General features: G+C 59.4%; 4 protein-coding genes across 7 annotated transcripts in view; 1 reads left to right on the top strand and 3 right to left on the bottom strand.

Moving 5' to 3' along the window:
- The first annotated feature begins 116 nt into the window (after positions 1-116).
- Positions 117-7,951, top strand: ECEL1 (endothelin converting enzyme like 1). Its single transcript, XM_051626817.1, has 17 exons — positions 117-860; positions 2,707-2,775; positions 2,911-3,021; positions 3,558-3,650; positions 3,890-4,014; positions 4,436-4,658; positions 4,811-4,909; positions 5,009-5,083; positions 5,573-5,676; positions 5,772-5,830; positions 6,002-6,053; positions 6,185-6,252; positions 6,364-6,488; positions 6,702-6,767; positions 6,994-7,089; positions 7,506-7,582; positions 7,820-7,951. Exons 1-17 carry the CDS (start codon positions 117-119, stop codon positions 7,917-7,919), a joined length of 2,286 nt encoding a protein of 761 aa, XP_051482777.1. The 3' UTR covers positions 7,920-7,951.
- Positions 7,952-8,046: 95 nt separating this feature from the next.
- Positions 8,047-12,063, bottom strand: LOC127387918 (intestinal-type alkaline phosphatase-like). 2 transcript variants are annotated; one of them, XM_051626822.1, is made up of 12 exons: positions 11,994-12,063; positions 11,324-11,440; positions 11,093-11,208; positions 10,668-10,842; positions 10,352-10,524; positions 10,129-10,263; positions 9,967-10,039; positions 9,747-9,881; positions 9,440-9,631; positions 9,218-9,328; positions 8,955-9,131; positions 8,047-8,479 (listed from the first exon to the last, which is right to left on the bottom strand). In XM_051626822.1, exons 1-12 carry the CDS (start codon positions 12,061-12,063, stop codon positions 8,055-8,057), a joined length of 1,899 nt encoding a protein of 632 aa, XP_051482782.1. In that variant the 3' UTR covers positions 8,047-8,054. The 2 variants fall into 2 exon arrangements, with proteins under 2 accessions (XP_051482782.1, XP_051482783.1); XM_051626823.1 differs by lacking the exon at positions 8,047-8,479 and having other exon boundaries at positions 8,858-9,131.
- An 856-nt stretch (positions 12,064-12,919) lies between these two features.
- On the bottom strand, positions 12,920-17,250 carry LOC127387796 (intestinal-type alkaline phosphatase-like). The gene is made up of 11 exons (XM_051626579.1): positions 17,160-17,250; positions 15,418-15,534; positions 15,111-15,226; positions 14,863-15,037; positions 14,606-14,778; positions 14,362-14,496; positions 14,213-14,282; positions 13,967-14,101; positions 13,667-13,858; positions 13,410-13,526; positions 12,920-13,206 (listed from the first exon to the last, which is right to left on the bottom strand). Exons 1-11 carry the CDS (start codon positions 17,248-17,250, stop codon positions 12,920-12,922), a joined length of 1,608 nt encoding a protein of 535 aa, XP_051482539.1.
- A 399-nt stretch (positions 17,251-17,649) lies between these two features.
- Positions 17,650-22,375, bottom strand: part of DIS3L2 (DIS3 like 3'-5' exoribonuclease 2) — a 185,461-nt gene continuing 180,735 nt past the window's right edge. For all 3 annotated transcript variants that reach the window (XM_051626783.1, XM_051626781.1, XM_051626782.1), the window contains 2 exons: positions 20,979-21,080; positions 17,650-18,191 (listed from right to left, as the gene is read on the bottom strand). In XM_051626783.1, coding sequence (XP_051482743.1) covers positions 18,093-18,191; positions 20,979-21,080 — 201 coding nt within the window. In that variant the 3' untranslated portion in view covers positions 17,650-18,092. The remainder of the gene's footprint in view (positions 18,192-20,978; positions 21,081-22,375) is intronic.

Here is a 22,375-nt window from a genome sequence, read left to right as displayed (position 1 = left end):
CACCTCCCCATGGTGGGTATGGCTCCAGCATGAGCCTTGGGGTTCTGGATCTTATCTCCCACCTGCCCTGAGCCCCCTTGCACCTGCAGTGCCTGTGAGGAGCCCCGTCCCTGGCCATGGAGAAGACTTACTCATTGACAGCCCACTACGACGAGTTTCAGGAGGTGAAGTACGTGAGCAAGTACCAGAGCGGCACGCTGCCCAATGGCTTCACCCTCCAGCTGGGCACCGGGGCCAAGAAACGTCGTGGGGGGCTGCCGCGCTGGAGCCGCCGGGAGGTCTGCCTGCTCTCAGGGCTGGTGTTCGCCGCGGGGCTCTGCGTCATCTTGACCTGCATGTTGGTCCTCAAGTACCTGGCGGCCGAAGGGGACAGCTACTGCCTGGAGGGATGCCAGGAGAAGAAGGCCTTCCTGCGGGCGTCCCGCTTCCTCAGCGCCAACATGGATGCCACCATCGACCCCTGCCAGGATTTCTATTCCTTTGCCTGCGGTGGCTGGCTCCGGCGACACGGCATCCCCGAGGACAAGCTGGTGTACGGCACCATCGGGGCCATCGCTGAGCAGAACGAGGCCAAGCTGCAGGCGTTGCTCAGCAGCCCTGTGCGGCGCCGAGCCCCCACCTCAGCTGAGAGGAAGGTCAAGGAGTTTTTCCGCTCATGCCTGGACCGGGCTGAGATCGACCGGCTGGGCCCGCGGCCCATGCTGGAGGTGATCGGGGAGTGCGGTGGCTGGGACGCCCCAGCAGGCCGTGGGGACATCAACGAGCTGCTCTACAAGACGCAGGGGGTCTACAGCGCTGCCGTGCTCTTCTCCCTCACCGTCAGCCTGGATGAGAGAAACACCTCCCGCTACATCATCCGGGTGAGGGCACCCTGCCCCTGGGACTGCTGACCCCCCCAGACACCCACCTGTGCTGGCGACACCCCCAGGTGCCATGGTCCTTGTTGTGGTGGCACTGGGTGCCTGCCCTATTTGTGGGCTTGGCTGCAGCAGGCAGTCAGGGTGGGGACAGCCCCTGTCCCTGGGGACCACCCCTATCTTCCCTCCATGGTATCCCAGCATCGGGCTGCCCCGGTGTGAGAGTGGCACCCTCAGGGTGGGGAGGGGGAGATGTACAGAGCAAAGTGACGCCTGCCTGGGTGCTGCGGACAGCCCATCAGGACACTGAGGTCTCTAGAGTGCCTGTGGCCAAGCCCCAAACCTTGCCTTCCTGGTTGCCATCTATATATGGGGGCCAAACCCGAGGAGGTGACAGAGGAATGCCTGCTGGCACCACATCACCCAGGCAGGGTACCAGGGCAGTTGCCCATGGCTTTGTCAGCCTTCCCCACCCCTGCCAGCCTGTGTCCCTTGCCCTGCTTGTGCCACCAAAGCATGGGTGGGCTTTGTCTGGGTGGCCAAGCTTCAATCATGCTTGGTAGGTGTGGGAGTGTGGTGGTGGGCACGGTGAAGACACAGCACTGGTATAGTTGGGATGTCATGGTGGGTATGGTGATAGGCATGGAGGGCCATGGTGATGGCACAGCAGTGTGGGCAAAGCAATGGCACAGAGGTGGACATGGGGTTGGGCACAGGAGGAATGTGGTGGGCATGGGGAGGGCTGGGCAGGGTGATGGCTTGGTGGGGACAAGGCGTTGGGAACACGGTGGTGTGGATGAGCTGGTGGGGCTGGTGAGTGGGTGTGGAGGGGATGGAGTGTGAATGAGTGAGGGGCCGGGGAGGAGCCGGGCCGCTCTGAGGAATGTGTGTACACTAGAGGGAGCGTGTGTCACAGGGAAAGGGTGGGTGGGTGGCAGGGCCCAGCGGGGGGTGAGGGGTGCCGGGGGTGGGGACGACAGGGTGGGTGGGGGGAGATGGGTGTGACAGGCAGGGCTGGGTGTCGTGGTGTGATGGGGGGAGGTAAGAGCGGGTGTGCGATGGGTGCGAGTATGACAGGGGGTGTGTGAATGTGAACGGGGAGGGGGTGTGGCAGGGGGTGTGTGTCAGGGCACAGGTTGTGGGAAACCAAAGGGTGTGTGTGTGTGTGTGATGGGGGGTGTGAAGAAAGGCTGGGGGTGCCTGGGGTTGTGTGGGGCAGCACTGCAGCTGTGCACATGGGGGCTGGTGGGGTGGGCCTCAGGGTGGGGGGGCGAGTCAGAGAGAGAAGAGGGGAGAGCGTGTGTGTGTGTTTGTGTCTGTGTGTGTGCATGGAGAGGGTGGTGCATGGATGGGGGCGAGGGGAGGTCAGCATGCACAGGCGTGTCTGTCATGAGTTACAGATCGTGTGTGGAACAAGCTGCCCAGGGAAGAGGTGCAGTCATCGTCCCTGGAGGTATTTAAAAGTGTAGATGTGGTGCTCAGGGACATGGTTTAGTGGTGGACTTGGCAGTGCTGGGTTAATGATTGGACTGGATGATCTTAAAGGTCTTTTCCAACCCAAATGATCCTGTGATTCTATGTGCAAACGTGTTCAGGTGTGTGTCTGTGCTAGAGACTGTGCCTGTGGCTACAGGAGAGCAGAGGGGCTGTGGGGGGATGTGCAGGGGTGTGAAGGGTGGGGGTGTCCATTCAGTGTGGCTCATACCTGCAGCTCCCAAGCTGGCAGGCTGCAGCACAGGAGCAGGGGCCGTCATGGGGCAGGGGCACCCTGCAGTATGGGGGAATGTGAGGGGTGCCTTGCCCAGCATGCCCCCCACCCTGCTCATCCACTGCCCCCATCTCCCCCCAGATTGACCAGGATGGGCTGACTCTGCCTGAACGGACCCTCTACCTTGGGCAGGATGAGGAGAGTGAGAAGGTGAGGGGAGGCCAAGCTGATGCCATGGGGACAGCAGGACAGGGACCAGCATGGGTGGCAGGCAGAGGGCACCCCCCACCAGCAGTGACAGGGGTGCCCGCAGGGCGGCACTCAGTGTCCCTTCCCTTGACACAGATATTGGCAGCTTACCGGGTGTTCATGGAGCGGCTCCTCACCCTCTTGGGGGCTGAGCATGTGGAGCAGAAGGCCCAGGAGATCCTGCAGCTGGAGCAGCACCTCGCCAATGTGAGGGGATTGTATGTCCCGGGTTTTGCAGTCCTTCCAAGTCCTTGGAGACATCAGTGCCTGGTCCTAAGGGGCCCCATCCCAATCCCCTTGAGAATCTCTACTCCCAACCCTTGGGGACCATCATGCCTAGCCTTTGGGGGTTCCATTCCCTTGAAGACCCCATGGCAGGTCCTCAGGGACTCCAGCCCCAACATCTTGAGAACCCCCAGTCCCAGCCCTCAGGACAACCACTCTAGCCCTTGGGGACCCCAATGTCCAGTCCTTGTTAACCCACTCCAGTCCTTCGAGGACCCCATGCCCAATTCCTGGGGACACCATTCTTGGCACTGGGTGACCTTCATGTTCTCACTTATCCCAGCTCCCTGTGGACCTCATGACCAGCCTTTAGGGCTCCTCCAGCAGCTGAGGCTTCCTAGGGCAGGGACCCAGGAGGGATGTATGTCAATAGCCCCTCTTTCCCTGTCCCTGTGCCGTCCCTGTGCCACCCCCACGGTGGGCAGCAGGGTGGTGAGAGCTGTGCCCACCCCATGCAGATCACGGTGTCTGAGTATGATGACGTGCGGAGGGACGTGAGCAGCATGTACCACAAAGTGACCCTGGGTGAGCTGCAGCGCATCACCCCCACGGTGCGTACCCCTGGTGCCCAGCCTGCTGTAACATGTCCCCCATCTGCCCCGTGCCCTGCACTCGTCCCTCTCCCCCTGCTCCATGCCCTTGCTCCTCCCCTGGATAAGTCCACTTGAGGGTAATGAATCCACCCTGCACTTTTTGGGGTGGGAAGGGGTGGAAAGACTGGAAAGGGCTGCCTCCAGGGTGGCATGGAGGTGAGTCCCTGTGCCACTCCTGATGGTGCCCACCCTGGCAGCTCAAGTGGAAGCGCTTGCTGGACCGCATCTTCCATGACAACTTCTCGGAGGAGGAGGAGGTGGTGCTGCTGGCCACTGACTACATGCACAAGGTGTCTGACCTCATTCGCGTGACACCCAGCAGGTGAGGGAGGTTGTCAGTCCCTGTGTCCCAGCACCTTCCCTAGCCCAGCAGGGGGTTGGCAACAGGGGTGGGCACAGGGTGGCTGTGGCTGGTCCCCCCCCCACCATCAACCCTATGCTGGGGAGGCTAGGCTGGGCATGGGGACCCCAGGAAACCTCCTGGAAGGGGGCATCATCATGAGCTCCAGAGCACCCTGGTCACATCCTGCCACCCACTGAGGTCCTCCATGCTAGAGGTCATTATACCCACCACATAGCAGAGAGGTACAGAGTGCCAGCCTGGGCCTGTGCACCTACAGGACATGGCCTGCCTGGTCCCTGAGCACGTGTGTCCCCACTCAGTGCATGCTCCCCACTCTCCCGGTATGTCTGAAGACATGCCCAGTGGGGGGTGGGGTGGCTGATCTTGCCCCCATCATCAGGATCCTTCACAACTACATGCTATGGCGCATCGTGGTGGTGCTGAGTGAGCACCTCTCCACCCCCTTCCGTGACGCTATCCATGAGCTCTCCAAGGAGATGGAGGGCAATGAGAAGCAGCTCGAGCCAGGCAAGATATGCCTGAGCCAGGCCAACAAGCACTTTGGCATGGCCCTGGGTGCCCTCTTTGTTGAGGAGCATTTCTCCTCCACCAGCAAGGCCAAGGTAGGTGATGTCACCTGTGGGTACAAAGCCACAACGTCCTTCCTGTCACCTTGCCAAGGTCTCTACCATCACCCAGCACCCCACTGAGGGCTGTCTGGTGGGGTGATGGGTGATGAGGCTTCCCTGTGAATACCTGCAGTAACCCCTTATAGGTGCAGCAGCTGGTGGAGGACATCAAATACATCCTGGACAGGCGCCTAGATGAGCTGGATTGGATGGACGAAGAGACACGGAGAGCGGCCAGGGCCAAGGTAGCTGCCCCCAGCATGGACCCCTGCCCTTGCCCCCACCATAGCCTGGGGGCACATGGAATGTGGTGCCCATCACCCCACCACTCACTTTGCCTGCAGCTCCGGTACATGATGGTGATGATTGGGTACCCTGATTTCCTGCTGAAGCCAGAGGCGATTGACAAGGAGTATGAGGCAAGGGGTGGCTCAGGGCCATACAGGGGCATGGACATATGGAGAGGGGAGATGGTCCTCACACCTTCCTCAGGGTCTGTGGAGACTGGGATAAGGAGATGCCACCACAAAACAAGCCACCTCCTGGTAGCTCACCGTGCTCACCACTCACATGGCTGCAGCCATACAGGCAGTGACACACTGTCCCAGGGATCTTGGACAATGTCCCCTTCCCCATATCATACAACTCCAGAGCTCAGCCCCATCCTCAGCAAGGACTGGGGGTGCCAGCATGGGACCCCACAGAGGTGATGGAGATGCACCTTCCTGTCTGGGCAGAGAACATGGGACATAAGGACACGCTTGTGTCACATTCAACCCACAGCCACAATCCCACACCCTGTGTCCCCAGGGCTCACAGGGGTGGGAGAGCACCCCAGCCCAGCTCCCCACACTGTTGGGATGGGTATTTGGAGCTAGTGCCCTCCCTGACATAGCTGTGCCCCTCAGTTTGAAGTAGACGAGAAGACCTACTTCAAGAACATCCTCAACAGCATCGCCTTCAGCATCAGGCTCTCGGTGAAGAAGATCCGGCAGGAGGTGGACAAGTCTGTGTGGGTATCCCCCTGCCCTGGGGGGGGCACAGCACAGCCCCACCAATGCCCCCCCTTGTGCCCCCACAGCCTGGCACTGCTGTGTCCCCTTGCAGGTGGCTGCTGCCTCCCCAAGCGCTGAATGCCTACTACCTGCCCAACAAGAACCAGATGGGTGAGGCACTGCCTGGCCCCCTGGGCTCAGCCCCCCCAGGGTGGGGGTGTGGGGAGGGCCAGGGGTGGGGGGGAAGGGGGCACAATGCAGGGTCCCCTGGTCCTGGGTGACACCACGGGTGGGCACAGGGCAGGGTTGCCCCCAAACTGCAATGCTCTCCTGTATCCCCAGTGTTCCCTGCTGGCATCCTGCAGCCCACCCTCTACGACCCTGAGTTCCCGCAGTGAGTGTGGGGCTGGGGCATGGGTGGGGGGGGTTGTCAGGGCAGGGATGGGGGTGTCAGGTCCTGGGGTCACTGCCATCCCTGCCAGCACCGTGTCCTCTACCTTCTCATCTCTGCTGCCCCTACAACAGGTCTCTGAACTATGGGGGGATCGGTACCATCATTGGCCATGAGCTGACCCACGGCTACGACGACTGGGGTGAGCAACCCTCCCACCCTGTGCTGGGGTGGGAGGTGGGTGGGCAGGGAGGAAGCCAGGCAGGATGCCTGGGTCCCTTGGCATGACTGGTGGTGCTGGTTCCCTCTGCAGGGGGACAGTATGACCGGCATGGGAACCTGGTGCACTGGTGGACAGAGCGGTCATACAGCAAGTTCCTGAAGAAGGCCCAGTGTATCGTCAACCTCTATGACAACTTCACTGTCTACAACCAGCGGGTGGGAGCCCCTGGCCCTCTGGGGGATGCCTGGGTCCCCACTGCTCCACTGCTGGGGCTGGGTGCCTGCAGGAGAGCATGACTCTGCTCTGCCAAGCCCTAACAACTCATCACACCTCAGCTGGGAAATTCCCCAGGGCACAGGGTGGAAGAAACTGAGGGTGGGGATGGGGAGGGACATCTCTGCTCACCCCATCCTCTCCTCTCTTGGCAGGTGAATGGCAAACACACACTGGGGGAGAACATTGCTGACATGGGAGGGCTCAAACTTGCCTACTACGTAAGTGTCCCCATACCCTGGGGTGTCATGGCTCCATGGGGCAACTGCTGATGCCATCTGCACTGGGCAGGCAGGAGACAATCCACTCCCCCCTCGCCTTGCTCCCTGCATCAGCAAGTGGCCATGATCCTGCTTGCTGGTTGTTAGAGAAGTTTGGGGTGGGGAGGGCACTTGGGGTGGATTTAAGGAGCATGCAGTCATGCTGAAGGCACCCCTTGTTCTCCAGGCCTATCAGAAGTGGGTGCGGGAGCACGGCCCTGAGCACCCCCTGCACCACCTGAAATACACCCATGACCAGCTCTTCTTCATCGCCTTTGCCCAGGTGAGCCCTTGCCCTCCCCACACATGGAACACACCAGAGCAGGGCCTGTGTGGGGCTGGGGCAAGAGCCCTGGAGGACTCAGTGCTCGTGGCCTGGAGCTGGGCTCGGCTCCATCAACAAGTCATGAGCACAGGGAACAGGGTTCAGCCCTGCAAGGAGCACCCCGCACAGCCCCACAAATCCTAGGGACCCTAAAATAACAAACATGTCCTACATCACCTCCAGAGAACCCACAGCAACAAACGCACATGACTCCAAGCTTCTAGGACACCCTACAGCCATGCAGCTCACAACTCCAGGGGACCCTACAACCACAAACACAACCCCCAGCAGCCCAAAGGGCCGCTGTGCTCCGGTGGGTGCCAGGTCCCAGGATGCCCTATCTGTCTCACCCTTGGGGTCCTTTCTCCCCACAGAACTGGTGCATCAAGCGGCGATCCCAGTCCATCTACCTGCAGGTGCTGACAGACAAGCACGCCCCAGAGCACTACAGGTACCAGCTGGCCCTGAAATGGGGGGGGCCACGATGCATGCCAGCCTTTCCCATGATTGGTGGTGCCACGCAAAGTGGGGTGGGCACCCTTTGGGGTGTTGGCACCAGCTGGTTCTGGATGCACGTCCCTGGGACAGGGGATGTTGCTGGGGTGGGTGCCTCAAAAGGGGTGCGCCGCAGGAGCAAGGGGGCAAGGAATGTCTGGCTCTGAGTTGCCCCTCCCTCCTCTCCTGGCAGGGTCCTGGGCAGCGTCTCACAGTTCGAGGAGTTTGGGCGGGTTTTCCACTGCCCCAAGAACTCACCCATGAACCCAGCGCACAAGTGCTCTGTGTGGTGAGGCTGCCCACCACCTGGCAGGCTGGCACTCCTTGTCCCCCATCCCTGCCCTGTCACCCTCTGCCTGCTCCCCACCTCCGTCTGTCTCCCCTTTTACTCTCCAGGCAAAGTGGGCACTCCTGGGTGACACAAGGAGTCACCCCCCAAAAAAAGCAGGCACCTGCCAGAGCTGTGGGGTCAGCGGGGAGACACTTGGGGCGGGCATGAGCCCATTCCCAGGGGCAGCTGCCTCCTGTCCACCCCCTTCCCCTGCCCTGAAAACTGGGGGGACTCTGAGTCCCCATGGAGGAATTAGGTAATGCAGAGCACCCCCCAAGCACCCCATGTACCCCCTCTTCTGCCCACCCACTGCAATCCTTTTACCCAGCCCTACCACATCCAGCCCAGCACTAGATGGGGCAGGGAGAGCGAACCAGAGATGTCGTAGGGCTGCCCTGTGCCAAAAGCCCTCCTGTCCCATGCCCTCCCTGGTACCCCCCATGCCAGCCCCACCCTGTCCCCACATCAGCCCTGCCAGCAGGTGGGCACAGCTGGCAGAACTTGGGGCTGGGTGATGCCAGCCTGCCCCAGGAGCATGGGGACACGGACACCTGCTGTATTTTTTGATGCTGTTTCTGGTCAATAAAGCACTGGATATGCTGGGCGGGTGCAAGGGGCCATGGTTGGGGGCCATGTGGGGACAGGCAGTAGAAGGCCCCTGCCCACAAGGCATGGGCACCCACACACTGCTTAACATGCCTGTCCCACCAGAATCACATCCCATGTTTATTAAACACCGAGGACACTGTGTGGGTGGTGCAGGGACCCCTGTGCCTGAGATTCAGTGCCCCAAGGCTGTTGCATCCAGACCAGGGATGCTCCAAAGAGCTGTGAGCCACCTGGGGGTACAGCAGCCATGGAGAGGGGGGTACATGTGTCCACTCGTGGGGTGCCCCGGGGGAGTGGGGTCAGCAGAAGAGGATCAGGAGAAGGGTGGGCAAGAGCAGGGCCAAGAGAGTGGCGGCGTGGGTGCCAGGGGCAGAGTCCCGCTGAGGGCAGGAGGTGTAGGGCTCCAGGCAGGCAGCGTAGGCCATGGCGTGGGCCACGTAGGTCTGCTCCTGCACCCCGTGGAAGAGGTGGGCCATGGGGCCCTTGGCCAGGATGGCCACATCCTCTCCGCCGTGGGTCTCCGAGTCAAGGGGCACGGCTGCCTGCTGCTTATAGGTGAACTGGCCTGGGGAGATGGGAGAAGGAGGTGAGTGGGGCAGTGGTGGCCCTCAGCTCTATCCCACTACCTGGCCATGGTCCCTGTGTCCTCACTGGCTTTGTCATGGTCTATATCAGGCCGGTTGGTGCCTGCGTAGCCTGGCCCATTCCCATAGAGGATGGACGTGTAGTTCTTCTTGTCATTGGCTTTGCTAGGGGCGAGACCTGGGAAGGGTGCAATGAAGAGTGGGGGCATCAGCCAAGAATCCCCCGTATTACCCCTCTGGCCACAGCCAGGGCTCCCTGGAGTCAGCAGCGCCCAGTGCAGAGCCCTACCAAAGATGGAGGAACCACGCAGGGTGTAGCCACCAAAGGAGAAGACATGTGAGTGGTCAGCAGTGATGACGGTGAGGGTCTCCTCCTCATTCGTCAGGTTGCCTGCCCGCTCGATGGCCCAGTCAAACTCGACCGCCTCCGTCAGCGCCTTGCGGGCTGAGCCGTCATGGTGGCCATGGTCAATCCTGCCACCTGCAGATGGGCATTTGTGGCCTGGGGACCGATGCCAGCACCCCCAACTCCTACCCCCACCCTTGGATGTAAGACACCCCTTTTGGCCATCCCATGGGCACCGGCTCTGACTTACCTTCAACAAAGAGGTAGAAGCCGCTGGGGTTCCTACTCAGGATGGTGATGGCCGTCTCCACCATCTCAGTGAGCGACGGGTCCAGGGTGGTGTCACGCAACAGGTTGAACTTCATATCCCCAGGTTCGAAGAGCCCTGAGGGGTGATGAATTGGGGACAGCCTCAGTGCCTGCACGTGTCCCAGTGGCTGTCAAGTCCTGGCACATGGAACATTTGTTACCCATCAAATAGTTCACGTTGGGGTCAGCAGCAGCAGCCAGCATCTCTGTCTTGTTCCAGACGTAGCGGGCACCCTGCGGGCAAATGCCATGGGGGGTGAGGGACTGCCTGGGACTGTGCCTGGGGACTGTGGCCAGGAGATTGTTCCCTTTGTGTCACTCACTGGCCGTGCCTCCAGCCACATGTCAATGAGGTTATTCCTGTCCTCACGCATCCCATTCTCCTCTTTGTAGGTGGGATACTCAGGGTCTGGCGTCCCCACAGGGGTCATGTATTTCCGACCACCACCCAGGATTACCTAGAGGGGATGAGATGGGTGCAGCGTTAGGAGGGGTGCCCAGGGGGTGTCTGCCCTTGCTCCCCCCACCCATGCAATGGGTACTCACGTTGATGTCAACGTTGTGGACCAGCTGCCAGGCAATGTCCTTGCAGCCCTGGGTGCGGGCATCCATGGGCATGCTGGCATCTGCGTACCAGTTGCGGTTCACCACGTGGGCGTAGGTCCCCGAGGGTGACGCGTGCTGCACCCGTGTTGTCGTCACGATGCCCACTGCCTTCCCTGCAGCCACCCAGCCACACAAAGGGTGACTTGGGGTCCCCCGCCATCAAGCCCCAGGATGCTTGTGGGGGGCAGCCCCCGGCTTGATCCCCCTTGATCCTGCCGGGTCCCCTGCATTCCTGCCAACCCCTGCGCCCTGTTACCGGCTTTGCGAGCTCTTTCCAGCACCGAGATCACCTCGTTGCCCTTTGTGGTGTTGCACTGGGAGTGGCGGGCGGCTGCACTCAGCCCCACAGTCTGGTAGTTGCCCTTCACCCCGCAGAGGTAGGCTGTGGCCGTCCCTGCGCTGTCAGGGACTTGCCGGTCCACGTTGTACGTCTGCCGAGGACACGTGCCAGGCTCAGGGCAGAGGGCTGTTGGCAGAGGCACCTGGTGGGGTACCCCCTCCAGCACCTCTTGCCACACTCATTTGCTCACCCAAGGACAAGTGTGGTATGGGAGAGGACCCTGTGCACCCCGTATTTGCATCCTGGGATGCTTCTGTGCCAGCAGCCCCATGGGCATTACCTTGACCCTGTGCCTGAAATCACTCTGGCCCCATACCCAGAGTCGGGGGGGGGGGGTTTACCTTGGAAAGAGCCACGTAGGGGAAAGCATCCAGGGCAAGGGGGGTCTCAGGGCCCAGCTTCCCCTGCTCCTGCCCCTTCAGGATGCGGGTGGCCGTGATGGTGGGGATCCCAAATCCTGGGCGAGGAGAGACGGTCTTAGTCACCCTCTGGACCAGGTACCCTCCTCGCATCCCACTCTGTGGGGCACTGGCCCTGCCAGCCTGCCTGCTGGGGCTGTCAGTGGGACTCACCATCCCCAAGGAAGAGGATGAGGTTTTTGGCTTGGCTGATTTTGGGCTGGATCTTCAAGGAGGCCTCGATGGCTGCAGCTGCCTGCTTGTTCCAGAAGGATGGCTCCTCCTCCTCCACTGGGACAGGGCAGCACTCGTCAGTCCTAGTTTGCCAGCACCCACAGCCCCAACACACCCACACCCCTGGGGTACCTGCATCCCAGGGGTACCTGCTCCCTCGGCATCCCCAAGCCTGGGCTGTCTCTCACATGGACCAAGCAGGTCAAGGTCCTGTTCGGAGTGGGGAAAGGCCATATGGGCTTGCATTAACCTCTCAGCCCAGGTGAGCCAGGGCAGAGAAGGAAAAGGCAGCAAAAAAAGGACATGATGGGGGAAACTATCTGACAGGTGGGATGGGCCCACATCCATGGAGGGGAGAGGTTACAGGCACCTCCCCTGACCCTCCAGTCCAGAAGCAAGAAGGAACCTGATGATCCCACAGGGGCAAACTGTCCCAAAGTCCCCATAAAAGCCATGGTAACCCTCATTAACCCTGGCAGAGCCAGGCAGGCCCTGATCCCCTCCCACAAACACTCCCTGTGGTCAGTCAGGCTGATACCCTGCCAGGTGTCCCACTTCCCCAGGCACCCACTGCAGCCAGCCCAGCACCCATCCCCATCCTTGTCCCCACCTGGGATGACAGCAGTGCTGAGCCTTGCCCAGAGGCCCAGGCAGAGGATGAGGGCTGTCAGGAGCTGCATGGTGAGATCCGGTAGCCAACAGCCACTGACAGTGTCTGCAACTCCAGCAGAACTGGGGAGGGACTTTGGACCAGGATCAGCCCTTGTGGGGTGTGTGGGGAAGTTCTGCCCATCTCCGATACTCTGGCGTCCTGCCGGACAGGCAGCACAAAGGCCATGGGGCTGGTCTGCAGGCACCTCCTTGGCACATCATTGTATTGCTGCTGGGAGATGGACTGACTTGGGGTGCAGATACAGGGGTGAGGTGATGGGCAGTGCCCGGCAGGCATCATTCCCATCCAGGCTGTGGTGCCAGGTGGGCGTGTGCCCTGGCCCAGGGTGGCACAGGCAGTGCTGAGCATCAGAACTGGGGCAACAGAGGTACTGGGAGCACCTGGGGTCAGTATCAGGAGCACCTGGTGTCACTCATGCACTGAACAGCTCTGCTCTCTGCGCAGCTCTTTCTTGAGCAATATATTAATTGATCTGGTCTAGAACTCTGCTCCTTGCTCAGCGCTTGCCAGGAAGGACCCAACCCTGTGTACTGTGCCCCAGCTGGGAAAAGTCGGGACACACTGTCTCCACTCACCCTAATTTCACCACCTCCTTTACCTCAGTGTCTCCAGTGATGGTCTTGCGGGGAAATTAGGAGCCATGACCACCTGGGGAAACTGAGGCACGGGCAGTGCCTTAGATGGTGACCACCACTGCAAACCCGCACGTGGCAGATAGAGATGAGCACACTGTGTTTTATTGCATCCCTTGATCCTGCTCACAATGAGTACCCAGTTGTCAAGGCCCCCAGATGAAGCAGATGGGGGTAGCTCAGGGGTGATCCGGGCAGCCTGGGTTGAAGTGGGGCTCAGATGGGGGCCCCTCAGCCCGTTACCATGTGGGCAGCCACACAGAGGGCCAGGAGGGTGAGCAGGGGCTGTGGGGAGCACTGGGTGCCCTGGGAGGCCCTGCGGGCTGCCATGCACCCGGGCTCAGTGGCGTAAGGCTCGAGGCAGGCAGCGTAGGCCATGGCATGGGCGATGTAGTGCTGCTCCTGCACCCCGTGGAACAGGTGGGCCATGGGACCCTGGGCCAGCACCACCACATCCTCCCCACTGTGGGTTTCCGTCTCCAGGGGTACAGCTGCCTGCTGCCTGTAGTCCTTGTCCTCTGCAGAGGAGGGCAGAAGAAACAGGGCTGGGGGCAGCAGGCTCACCCAACCCATCGCAGGGATGGGAGCACAGGTCCCATCACCCCAGGGTCAGGGCAATTCCTGCCTAAGTGACTCCTGAGCCATGCGGTGGCACTGGCACCCCCTGGGCTGCTGCCCCCAGCCACCCCATGCCCTCACCCCATCCCCAGCAGCCTCCTACCTGCAGCAGGGAGGCTGGCAGCTGGGCGTCCCCCATTGCGGATGCTATAGCCAGGACCATTGCCATAGAGGATGCTGGTGTAGGCTCGCTTGTCCTTGGCTTTCTTGGGGGCCAGCCCTGTTAGAGGGAAAGACATTGTCACCCTGTCCCATCTGGGTACCTCCCCCCAGCTCCCCACCTTGGCCAGCTCAACCTCTGGTGGGAGCAAAAAGGGGAGGTGGGAACAGGGATGTTCACCACCCCTACTCAAGACCCACCAAAGATGGAGGTGCCACGCAGTGTGTTGCCCCCAAAGGTGAAGACATGGGAGTGATCAGCTGTCACCACAGTCAAGGTGTCAGAGGGGGAGGTGAGCTCGCCTGCCCGTGCCACCGCCCGGTCCAGCATGACGGCCTCCATCAGCGCCTGCTTGGCCCGGCCATTGTGGTGGCCATGGTCAATCCTGCCACCTACAGAGGGAACACGGCTGTCAACCACTACCTGGTCCTCTGGGACACCCACCTTCTTCCAGGACCCATGTCCCGCCCCAGCCATACTGCCCGCCTGGGGCTACTCACCTTCCACGAAGAGGAAGAAGCCGTTGGGGTTCCTGCGCAGGATGCGAATGGCCTTCTCTGTCATCTCCACGATGGAGGGGTCTGTGGAGGTGTTGCGGTTCAGCTCATACTTCATGTCCTTGGGCTCGAAGAGGCCTGGGGGAGATAGGTTTGGGAGATCCACACCAGTGCTGCTTTATGCCCCTACAAGCATGCCAAAGTGGGGAGGAGGAGGTGTTGCAGTGGCACAGTCAGTGATGCTCTTACCCATCAGGTGGCTTACGGAGTCATCCTTGACTGCATCCAGGCCCTTCTTGTCCCAGACATAGTGGGCACCCTGCCAGCGAGAACAGAGCCAGTGCCAACACCCTGTGCCTTGTGCCCAGCATCAAGTCACCTCCACCCTGGCACGGTACCTGCTTGGAACTCAGCCATTCAGCAATCAAGTCCAGGCCGTCCTTCCTGATGCCATTCTGAGCCGAGTCCTCTGGGTACTCAGGGTCTGGGGTCCGCGTGGGGGTCATGTACATCCGCCCACCACCCAGGATCACCTGCCAGGCAGTAGGGAGCTGCCACCAGCACTGCCATAGCCCTACAGCTCAGCAGACCTTCCCAAAGTCCCCAGTGTCCCTTCCCTCCCATGCCTGCTTCCTGGCTCACGTTGATGTCTGTGTTGTGCACCAGCTGGTAGGCGATGTCCTTGCAGCCATCCCGCAAGGCCTCCTTGGGCATGTTGGCATCAGCATACCAGCTCCTGCTGGCCGAGTGGGCATAGGCTGCCCCGGGGGACGCATGCTGCACCCGCGTGGTCGTCACGATGCCCACCGACTTGCCTGCAGCGCGGACAAGGGTTTACAGGGAGCTCGTCCAGCCGTGCCGTGCCAGGCTCTCTGACAGGGTTGTCCACTGCCCTGTACCTGCCAGTCTGGCCCGGTGGAGGATGGAGTCCACCTCATTGCCAAAGGAGCTGCGGCATTTGCCGTAGGTGGCCGCCCCGCTCAGCCCCAGGGTCTTGGCGTTGGCCTTCACCCCGCAGAGATAGGCTGTGCCCGTGCCAGCGCTGTCGGGCACCTGCCGGTCGATGGTGTAGGTCTGAAAGAAAGTGGGGGCCTGTGGAGTTCTGGGCAGGGGCAGAGCAGCTACCCCTCAGTGCTGCCCCACTCACCTTGGCCAGGGCCACATGGGGAAAGGTCTCCATGGCCAAGATGCTCTCCTCGCCCGAGCCGCCAGCCAGCTGCCCCTTGTAGATCCGAGCTGCTGACATGGTGGACAACCCCATGCCTGTGGGGCACGGCAGAGCCACCAGGTGGCAACGGGCTGGGATCAGGGACAGTCCTGCCCTCCCTGGACAGTGCCCAGGGCCAGCCTGGGAGGAATGGACCTGCACCAGCCCCATCCTTTTGCCAGCCATGTCCTCTGGCTGCTGCAAAGCTGTGGAGCTGTGAGGTCAGGCTGTGACCTGGGGGACTCACCATCACCCATGAAGAGAATAATATTTTTGGCCCGTTGTGTCGCCAGCTGCAAGGACAGGACTGATTCCAGCCTCCCCCTGGCCCCTTCATTCCAGTAGTCTGGGGTCTTCTCAGCGTCTGGAGGCAAGAGTAGAGCTGGGGGTTTGTTGGGGCATTGAGCACCCTGAAGGTCCCCAGGGACCTCTTCCCCCAGGACCAGAGTGGGCATCTCCACCCAAGGCAAAATCAGCTGCTCTGAGCTCCCTTCCTGGGGGCCCACAGGGGCCAGGAGACCTTTGGGGATCAGCCAGTATTGCCCAGAACCTGTCTGCAGAGAGGGAAACTGAGGCACAGTTTGGCAGGGAAGTTCCTCATGCTTCTTGGCAGAGGGCATGAGACACCCAAGCATCAGCCGCCAAGTGATGAGTGTGTCAGGTCCAGGCAACCACGGTGGGCTGTGGCTGTCAAGCCACTGGATCCAAAGTCACTGCCAGGGACAGCAAGGCTGGGGGAACTGGGTCAGGACTGGATTTGGTGGGGGCTGAGAAAAGCCCATTCAAAAGTTGGGGTTTCAAACCACCCTGAGGTGGCTGGGAGGGTTTGCCTTCACTGGTATCCCATGGGAAGGTGAGAGGGTCCCCACAGCCCCCCACAGAAGTGGCACCAGCCCCAACCTCCCACCAAGGGCTCCTACCCTCCCTGTCCCAAACGACCCATCACCTGAGGCTGCAGTGGAGAACCGGGCGAGGAGGCAGATGAGCAGGCAGGATCCAGGGCATAGCAGCTGTCCCATGCTGTCCACCCTGGCCCCCTCCCCAAATGCCGCCTGTGTCCAGGGCAGAGGGACAGCCCTTTATGGCCCTTGCCTGTGCCGCCGGAGGGCTGAGCCCCACCACAGGTGAGACGATGGGCTGATAACATTCAGAGACTATCTCCCAGCCCTGCCCAGGGCCCTCCCCGTGCCCCCAGCCCTCCCTGGGGCCATCCCTCCCCCTCACCAGCAAGGAGGGACCTTCAAACCCTCCCTGGGGACCTTCAGCCCCTGCCTGGGGACCTCCAACCCCTTCCTGGGGATCTCCAGTCCCTGACTGGGAACCAGGTCACCTTGGGGCCCCTCAGCTTCCAAGGTGGTGGTTGCCTGGGGGACCCCAGGGAGCAGCAGGGAGGGTGAAGGGCAAAGGGCTGTTTTTGCAGACAGGCTGAGCCAGGTGGAGCTGGATAAGCCTTGTTTCTCCCAAGACAAACCCAAGGAGAGGGAGACTAGGCTGAAGGGTATGGGGAAGACATCTTGTCTTTGGTGTCAGTGCCCTCAGTATCTCCCAGGAGACACAGTCACACACTCCCTGTCAGGCCCCGGGGCAGCCAGTGCCAGCACACCCAGGCTGCAAGGAACCTGCTGTGGCAGGGGACAGCCCAGTGGCACCAGTGCCTGGCAAGGAGCTGGAGACCCAGGGAGGAACAGGATGCTCCAACCTGCTCCCATGTCTGAAGGCAACATGTGCCTTCATGTGCCACATGTGGTGGCACTAGGCCACCTGGATGGACACTGCCAGCAGGGCGAGCCCTCTGATGGCTTGTCAGCTCCCAGGGAGAGTGTTGTATCCAGCACTGACCCACCCCAGGGCCCAGTCCCCAGTCCTGAGCTGAGGTGCACAGCTCTGCCCAGCTCCTGGCTCCTGCAAAGGGCAGATTGTCCGTGCCAAGGCCACATTTGCCACAACCCGTAAGGCCAAGTGAAGCAGGACCCTCTCCCTGCCTGGTACAATGGATCCACTCCTTGCACGACAGTCCTTCCACTAGCTGCTGCCCGTGGCTGCCCATCCCCACAGCGGTGACAAAGCAGGGTCTGTCCATGGCTGCCAGGGACATCCTGCCTGGAGACTGCAGAGGGGCTGGTTGGTCTGTGAGGAGCTGGACGCTTGCTCTTCTGGCAGGCAGAAGGGAGGACACAGTGCTGCAGGGACCCAAGCAGGGTGAGGCTGGAGGCCAGTGTGTGAGGGGCTGGAGACGACACCCAGTGATACATGGTGAAGGCTCAGACTGAGCGATTAGCCACCAGAGCAGGAGCCAGGAGCACTTGTCCGCCCGACCCCCCACGCCCTCCACCTCAGCACAACCTGGGGCTGCGGGAGGCAGTGAGGCCACTCGGATTTCACAATGCCTGTGAAGCTGCCTGGGAGAGGAATTATTGCTGGGATTCATATGGGGAACATGGATGGGACAAAATAAAACCTGCTCAAGCTCCCCAAGCACCTGCTGACCTGGTTTTTATTACACAGTACACAACCCTGCAAGAAACCCTCCTGACGGCCCCACAGCCACATCCCATTGCATCCCATTCTATCCCACCCAGGATGGTGGAGCGAGTCCCACTCTGTTCCCAGCAACATGTGGCCCTGCTTGGCCCTCACCCTGGGCACCCAAGGTTCCTGGGGACAGACACCACTTTCTTAAAAAAACAAAAATAAAGCATCAAGCTAAAAAGACCCAAGAGAAGAAATGCTCTGCCCCGGGGCAGGCTCAAGCCCTGTGCCCCACTCCCAGCTCAAGTTAAAATCCAAACCAGAAATAAAATGGCATCAGTTTTAAAACTCAAATCCCCAAACTCCTCATGGGTCCCCTTTGTCCTCGAAGGGTGCTGGTGTGTGGGAGCTGAGCACGTGTCAGGAGTGGGGAGCACCCACCACCTGGGGAGGTCACTTCTGCGAGCTCGGTCTCTTGAGCACGGCGCTGTACTTGAGGGGGGCACCATCTGATGTCAGCACCACCTCCACCAGCGTGAAAATGGTGATCACCTTCAGTGAGGGAGAGAAAGACAGAGAGAAGAGGGTTTTTCAGGTGGCTTGGCATCACATCAGGATTTGCTTAGAGCAACCCTGGCTTTTGCTGCCTGCAGCAGCCATCAGGAGACAGGGAATGGAGCAGGATGGCTTCAAAAGCTCTGCTGCAGTCCAGCAGACTTCTGGAGCTGGACACAGTGTCTTCAAGGGCAACACCACTGGGCTGCAAAGCCAGCAGGGAACCCAAACTGACCTAAATGAGCTTCTCCAAACATCCTACTTACTCCAGCCTTCTTAGTTCTTTGCACAGCCCAGGAAGGAGCATGGGTGATTGTGCCCTCAGCTTTGGGGCCCAACCTCCTGTAAAACCTGCCTGTGTCTCCCTTCTCCAGCTGGAGAAAACACATCATCCCTTAAGGAAGCAACTTGGCCACAAGCCAGCAGCAGAGCTGCAGCAGGAAGGGTTTTCCACATGGTGCTGAGCATTTTCTCAGCATCCTACAAGGAGGGAATGACCCCTTTGTGTCCCCACAGTGAGAGGAGACCCGGGGAGGGAGTATGATGGATGAGACAGACACAAGGGAATAAATACCCCAGAAAATCAATCCCTCCTGTTCAGGAATGTGCTGCTGCCTGTTTCCACCTCCCCAGCCCTCTGACTCCACCTTTGTGACATTGTGTGGATTAGAAATGTAAAGTATCAGCCAGGTCTCTCCACACGGTGCAGTTAACAGGCTGCTGGGAACACTGAGAAGCAGCTGCCCTGGGGCCGTGGCCAGGCATTTGGGCACTTCACTTGCTGGAACCTGTCCCCAAGCCCTGGGCTGCAGCAGGGCTTCACAGGGCCATCTGCTCGCGTCTGGCCCTCAGGAGGAGCGGGCACGGAGCCACCAACCAGCATAACCTTGTCAAACCCTTCCCAGCTCATCCAGCACCAGCCACTCCAGATTAATCATTCAGAACAGGAAAATCTCATTGAGACTTAAACATATCCAAGTGGCCAGTGAGGAGCAAAGCCCTGGGAAATCCTTTTGCAGACAGCTGCTGGGATAGTTGCCAGCTACCCAGCACCAGCCCCTGGCAGGAGTGTGAGGGGTGGTGGCCATGGGACAGCCCCCCAACATCTGGGGGAGTCAAAGGGGGATTATCAGGGCTCTCCCTTGCAATCCTGCCCCATGCCTTTGCTGCACAGCCAGGGAACAGCACCATTTCACATCAAATTCCCCACTTCTTAGATTCGCTTCATATTTAAGCCCTGAGTACTTGTCCACTCAGGTCCTGGCCATCTGGAGCTCGGGGAGAGATGGGGGCAACACCCCCCCTCTGCAGCAGGGCCAGATAGCCCAGAATCCTGCATGGCTTCCTATGAACAGCCTTCCCTGATGTTCCTGCTGCCTGCCTGGGCTGAGCCAAACTGGGAAGCAGAGGCCAAGCACCGGGGTCAGGTTGGGAGCAGGGAGTGCTCAGTTCCACAGGTTGTCCAGGTGACATCTCCCACAGTTCAGCATGGCTCCCAGGGGATCCAGCTCATCCCAGAGCTGTAGATTTATCTGGGGATCTGCTGGCTTGGAGGAAAGCTTAGAGCCTGCTCCCAGGGGAGGGCTCCTGCGTTTTTTTAGGAGGTGTGGTGGGTTTGTGGAGAAGTTTCCTCTATTGCTGAGTGTTTGCTTAACCAAAATGGGCCTTGCTCATGCTGGGGCATCATCTTTCACGTGGGTCCCTGCAAGGGTGTAAGTGATATCTGCTCCTGTAGGAAAGGAGGAACTGAGGCCACTTCAGGACGTAGCCAGGGGGCTTCTCTGAGCCAAGCAGAGAAAGGAAAGCTTAGCTTCAAAGGGAGGGAGGCCTGCAAAAACCCCTGCAGCAGATGGGGAGCTGGGCTGGCTCTGACCACAACATATCCCTTGGGAAGGAAGCTACTTTCTAGGACATACATCATACCAGCTGGGAGGGTAAGGCTGGCCCTAAATCAAGAATCCGTTTCATCCAGCCCAGGATAGGTTGCGCTAGACTTGATTGGAAAGGGGGTTCAAGTGCAGAGCCCCAAGAATGGTTCAGGGAAAAGGTGGGATTCAGTCCCCGCCCTGTGCCCACCCAGGCAGCAGGCAGGGATCACAGCAGTCAACACAGCTGTGATTTTATAGCAATGCCAGACAAAAGTTGGCAAAGCAGCAACACTTAATCAAGCCAGACAAATGCGATTGCTCCCTTTGATTGAGTTACCAAGTTAACAGATGACAGGGACACAAGAGAGAGATTTCTAGATGCTGTTAAACCGTTTGATACTGCATCTCTGGAAGTCTGACTTAAAAAAATTCCTCCTAATTGGGTCTCAACCCTGTCACAGGGATGGAAACCCGATGGAAGGGCTGTGACAGTGAGGGGGCAAGGAATGCCAGGATGGGGGGAAGGGTCTAGACAGGCATTGCCTTAGGCTTGATGTTACTTAACATCTTAATTGATGATCTGGAAGAAGGAAGTAAACAGCATGTTAATTCAATTTCTGAGGAAAGTGAATTAGGAGGCAGGGCACAGAGCAGGCAGGGCAGAGTCTGAAGGCAATGGAGGGGTCAGATGTGGAGGCGGCAATGGGACAGAGCAGGGCTGGATAGCAGAGGAGGTTGAGGCTAAAGTTGGGCTTGCTAGGGACAGGACACATAAGGACAGCAGAACCCTAAAGCCTGCAAGGCAGTCCTATCTCCTGGACCTGTCCCTGCAGAGACTGCTGGATTCACCAGTTGCACACAGCCTCCACACCAGTCCCCTGGTGTTGTGAGCCTGTCCTGCACTGGGTTGTCCTACCTGGGGCACAGATTCCTGCTCCAGCTTCTCTGGCTCCCACATGAGTGTCAGCTCTGGCTTTCTCCCCACCTTCTGGAAGCTGAAGCCCAGCAAGGGCAATGCCTGTGGACAGGGAGTACATTATCACAGAATCATAGAATCATTTAGGTTGGAAAGACTGTTAAGATCATCAAGTCCAACATTTAACCCTACTCTACCATGTTCATTCCTAAACCATATCCCCAAGCACCACATCTACACCACCTCTCTGGGCAGCCTGTTCCAATGCTTGACAACCCTTTCAGAGAAAAAAAAAAATTCCTCATGTCCAGCCTAAACCTCTTCTGGTGTAGCTTTAGGCTGTTCCCTCTTGTCCTGTCACTACTTACTTGTGAGAAGAGACCAGCACATACCTTTCTACAACATCCTTTCAAGTAGTTGTAAAGAGCCATGGCATTTCCCCTCAGCCTCCTTTTCTTCAGACTAAAAAGTATCAGTTCCCTCAGCTGCTCCTTTTAAGACTTGTTCTCTAAGTCTTTCACCAGCCTAGCTGCTCTTCTCTGCACCTGCTGCAGCACCTCGAGGTCTTTCTTGTATTGAGGGGCCCAAAAGTGAACACAGTACTTGAGGTGGGGCCTCACCAGTGCAGAGTACAGGGGGAGGATCACTTCCCTAGCTCTGCTTGCAACACTATTTCTAATACAGGCCAGGATGCTATTGGCCTTCTTGCCCACCTGGGCACACTGCTGGCTCATATTCAGCTGCCTGTCAGTCAGTATTCCCAGGTCCCTTTCTGCTGGGCAGCTTTCCAGCCTGTAGCTTTGCATGGGCTTGTTGTGGTCCAAGTGCAGGACTCAGCACTTGGCCTTGTTGAAGCTCATACAATTTGCCTCAGCCCATCAATCCAGCCTGTCAAAGCCCCTCTGTAGAGCCTCCCTACCCTCAAGCTCCCACCCAATATGGTTAGGAACAGCCCTGACCACATTCCCCACTTGGTTCTTCCCCTCCACTTGCCCTGGGGATGGGGACGTTGCTGCTGCTGCCTGGCACCCCTGTCACGCTGCCTCTACAGCTCTTGAACAGGCAGGATGCAGCAGCCCCTGGGCATGAGCCCAGCACCTGAATCAGTGGCTGCTGTGACACACAAGCAGCCCATGTACCACACTGTATGTCCTGTTTAAAGATGTCATTGCCAGCCATGTAACCAGGTTATTAAGAGAAGATGCTGTCACTAACCACTGGTGCTGGCCTGCAGTGGTGCTGTCACAGCCCTGATACACTGCCTGATTAAATGAGATGAAAAGCAGCCTCTCTCTCTTTCCTCTCTCCACCTCCGTGTTGACCTCTGTCCTTTGAATCTGTCTTTATTCTCTTTTGCCTAGACCAGATCATCCTGGACACGCAGCTGGGAGAAACTG

The sequence above is a fragment of the Apus apus genome, chromosome 8 (genome assembly GCF_020740795.1).
Source record: "Apus apus isolate bApuApu2 chromosome 8, bApuApu2.pri.cur, whole genome shotgun sequence".
Taxonomy (NCBI): Eukaryota; Metazoa; Chordata; class Aves; order Apodiformes; family Apodidae; genus Apus; species Apus apus.
The sequence above is the reverse complement of the archived record's forward strand: the minus strand, read 5'-3'. Positions and strand labels throughout refer to the sequence as shown.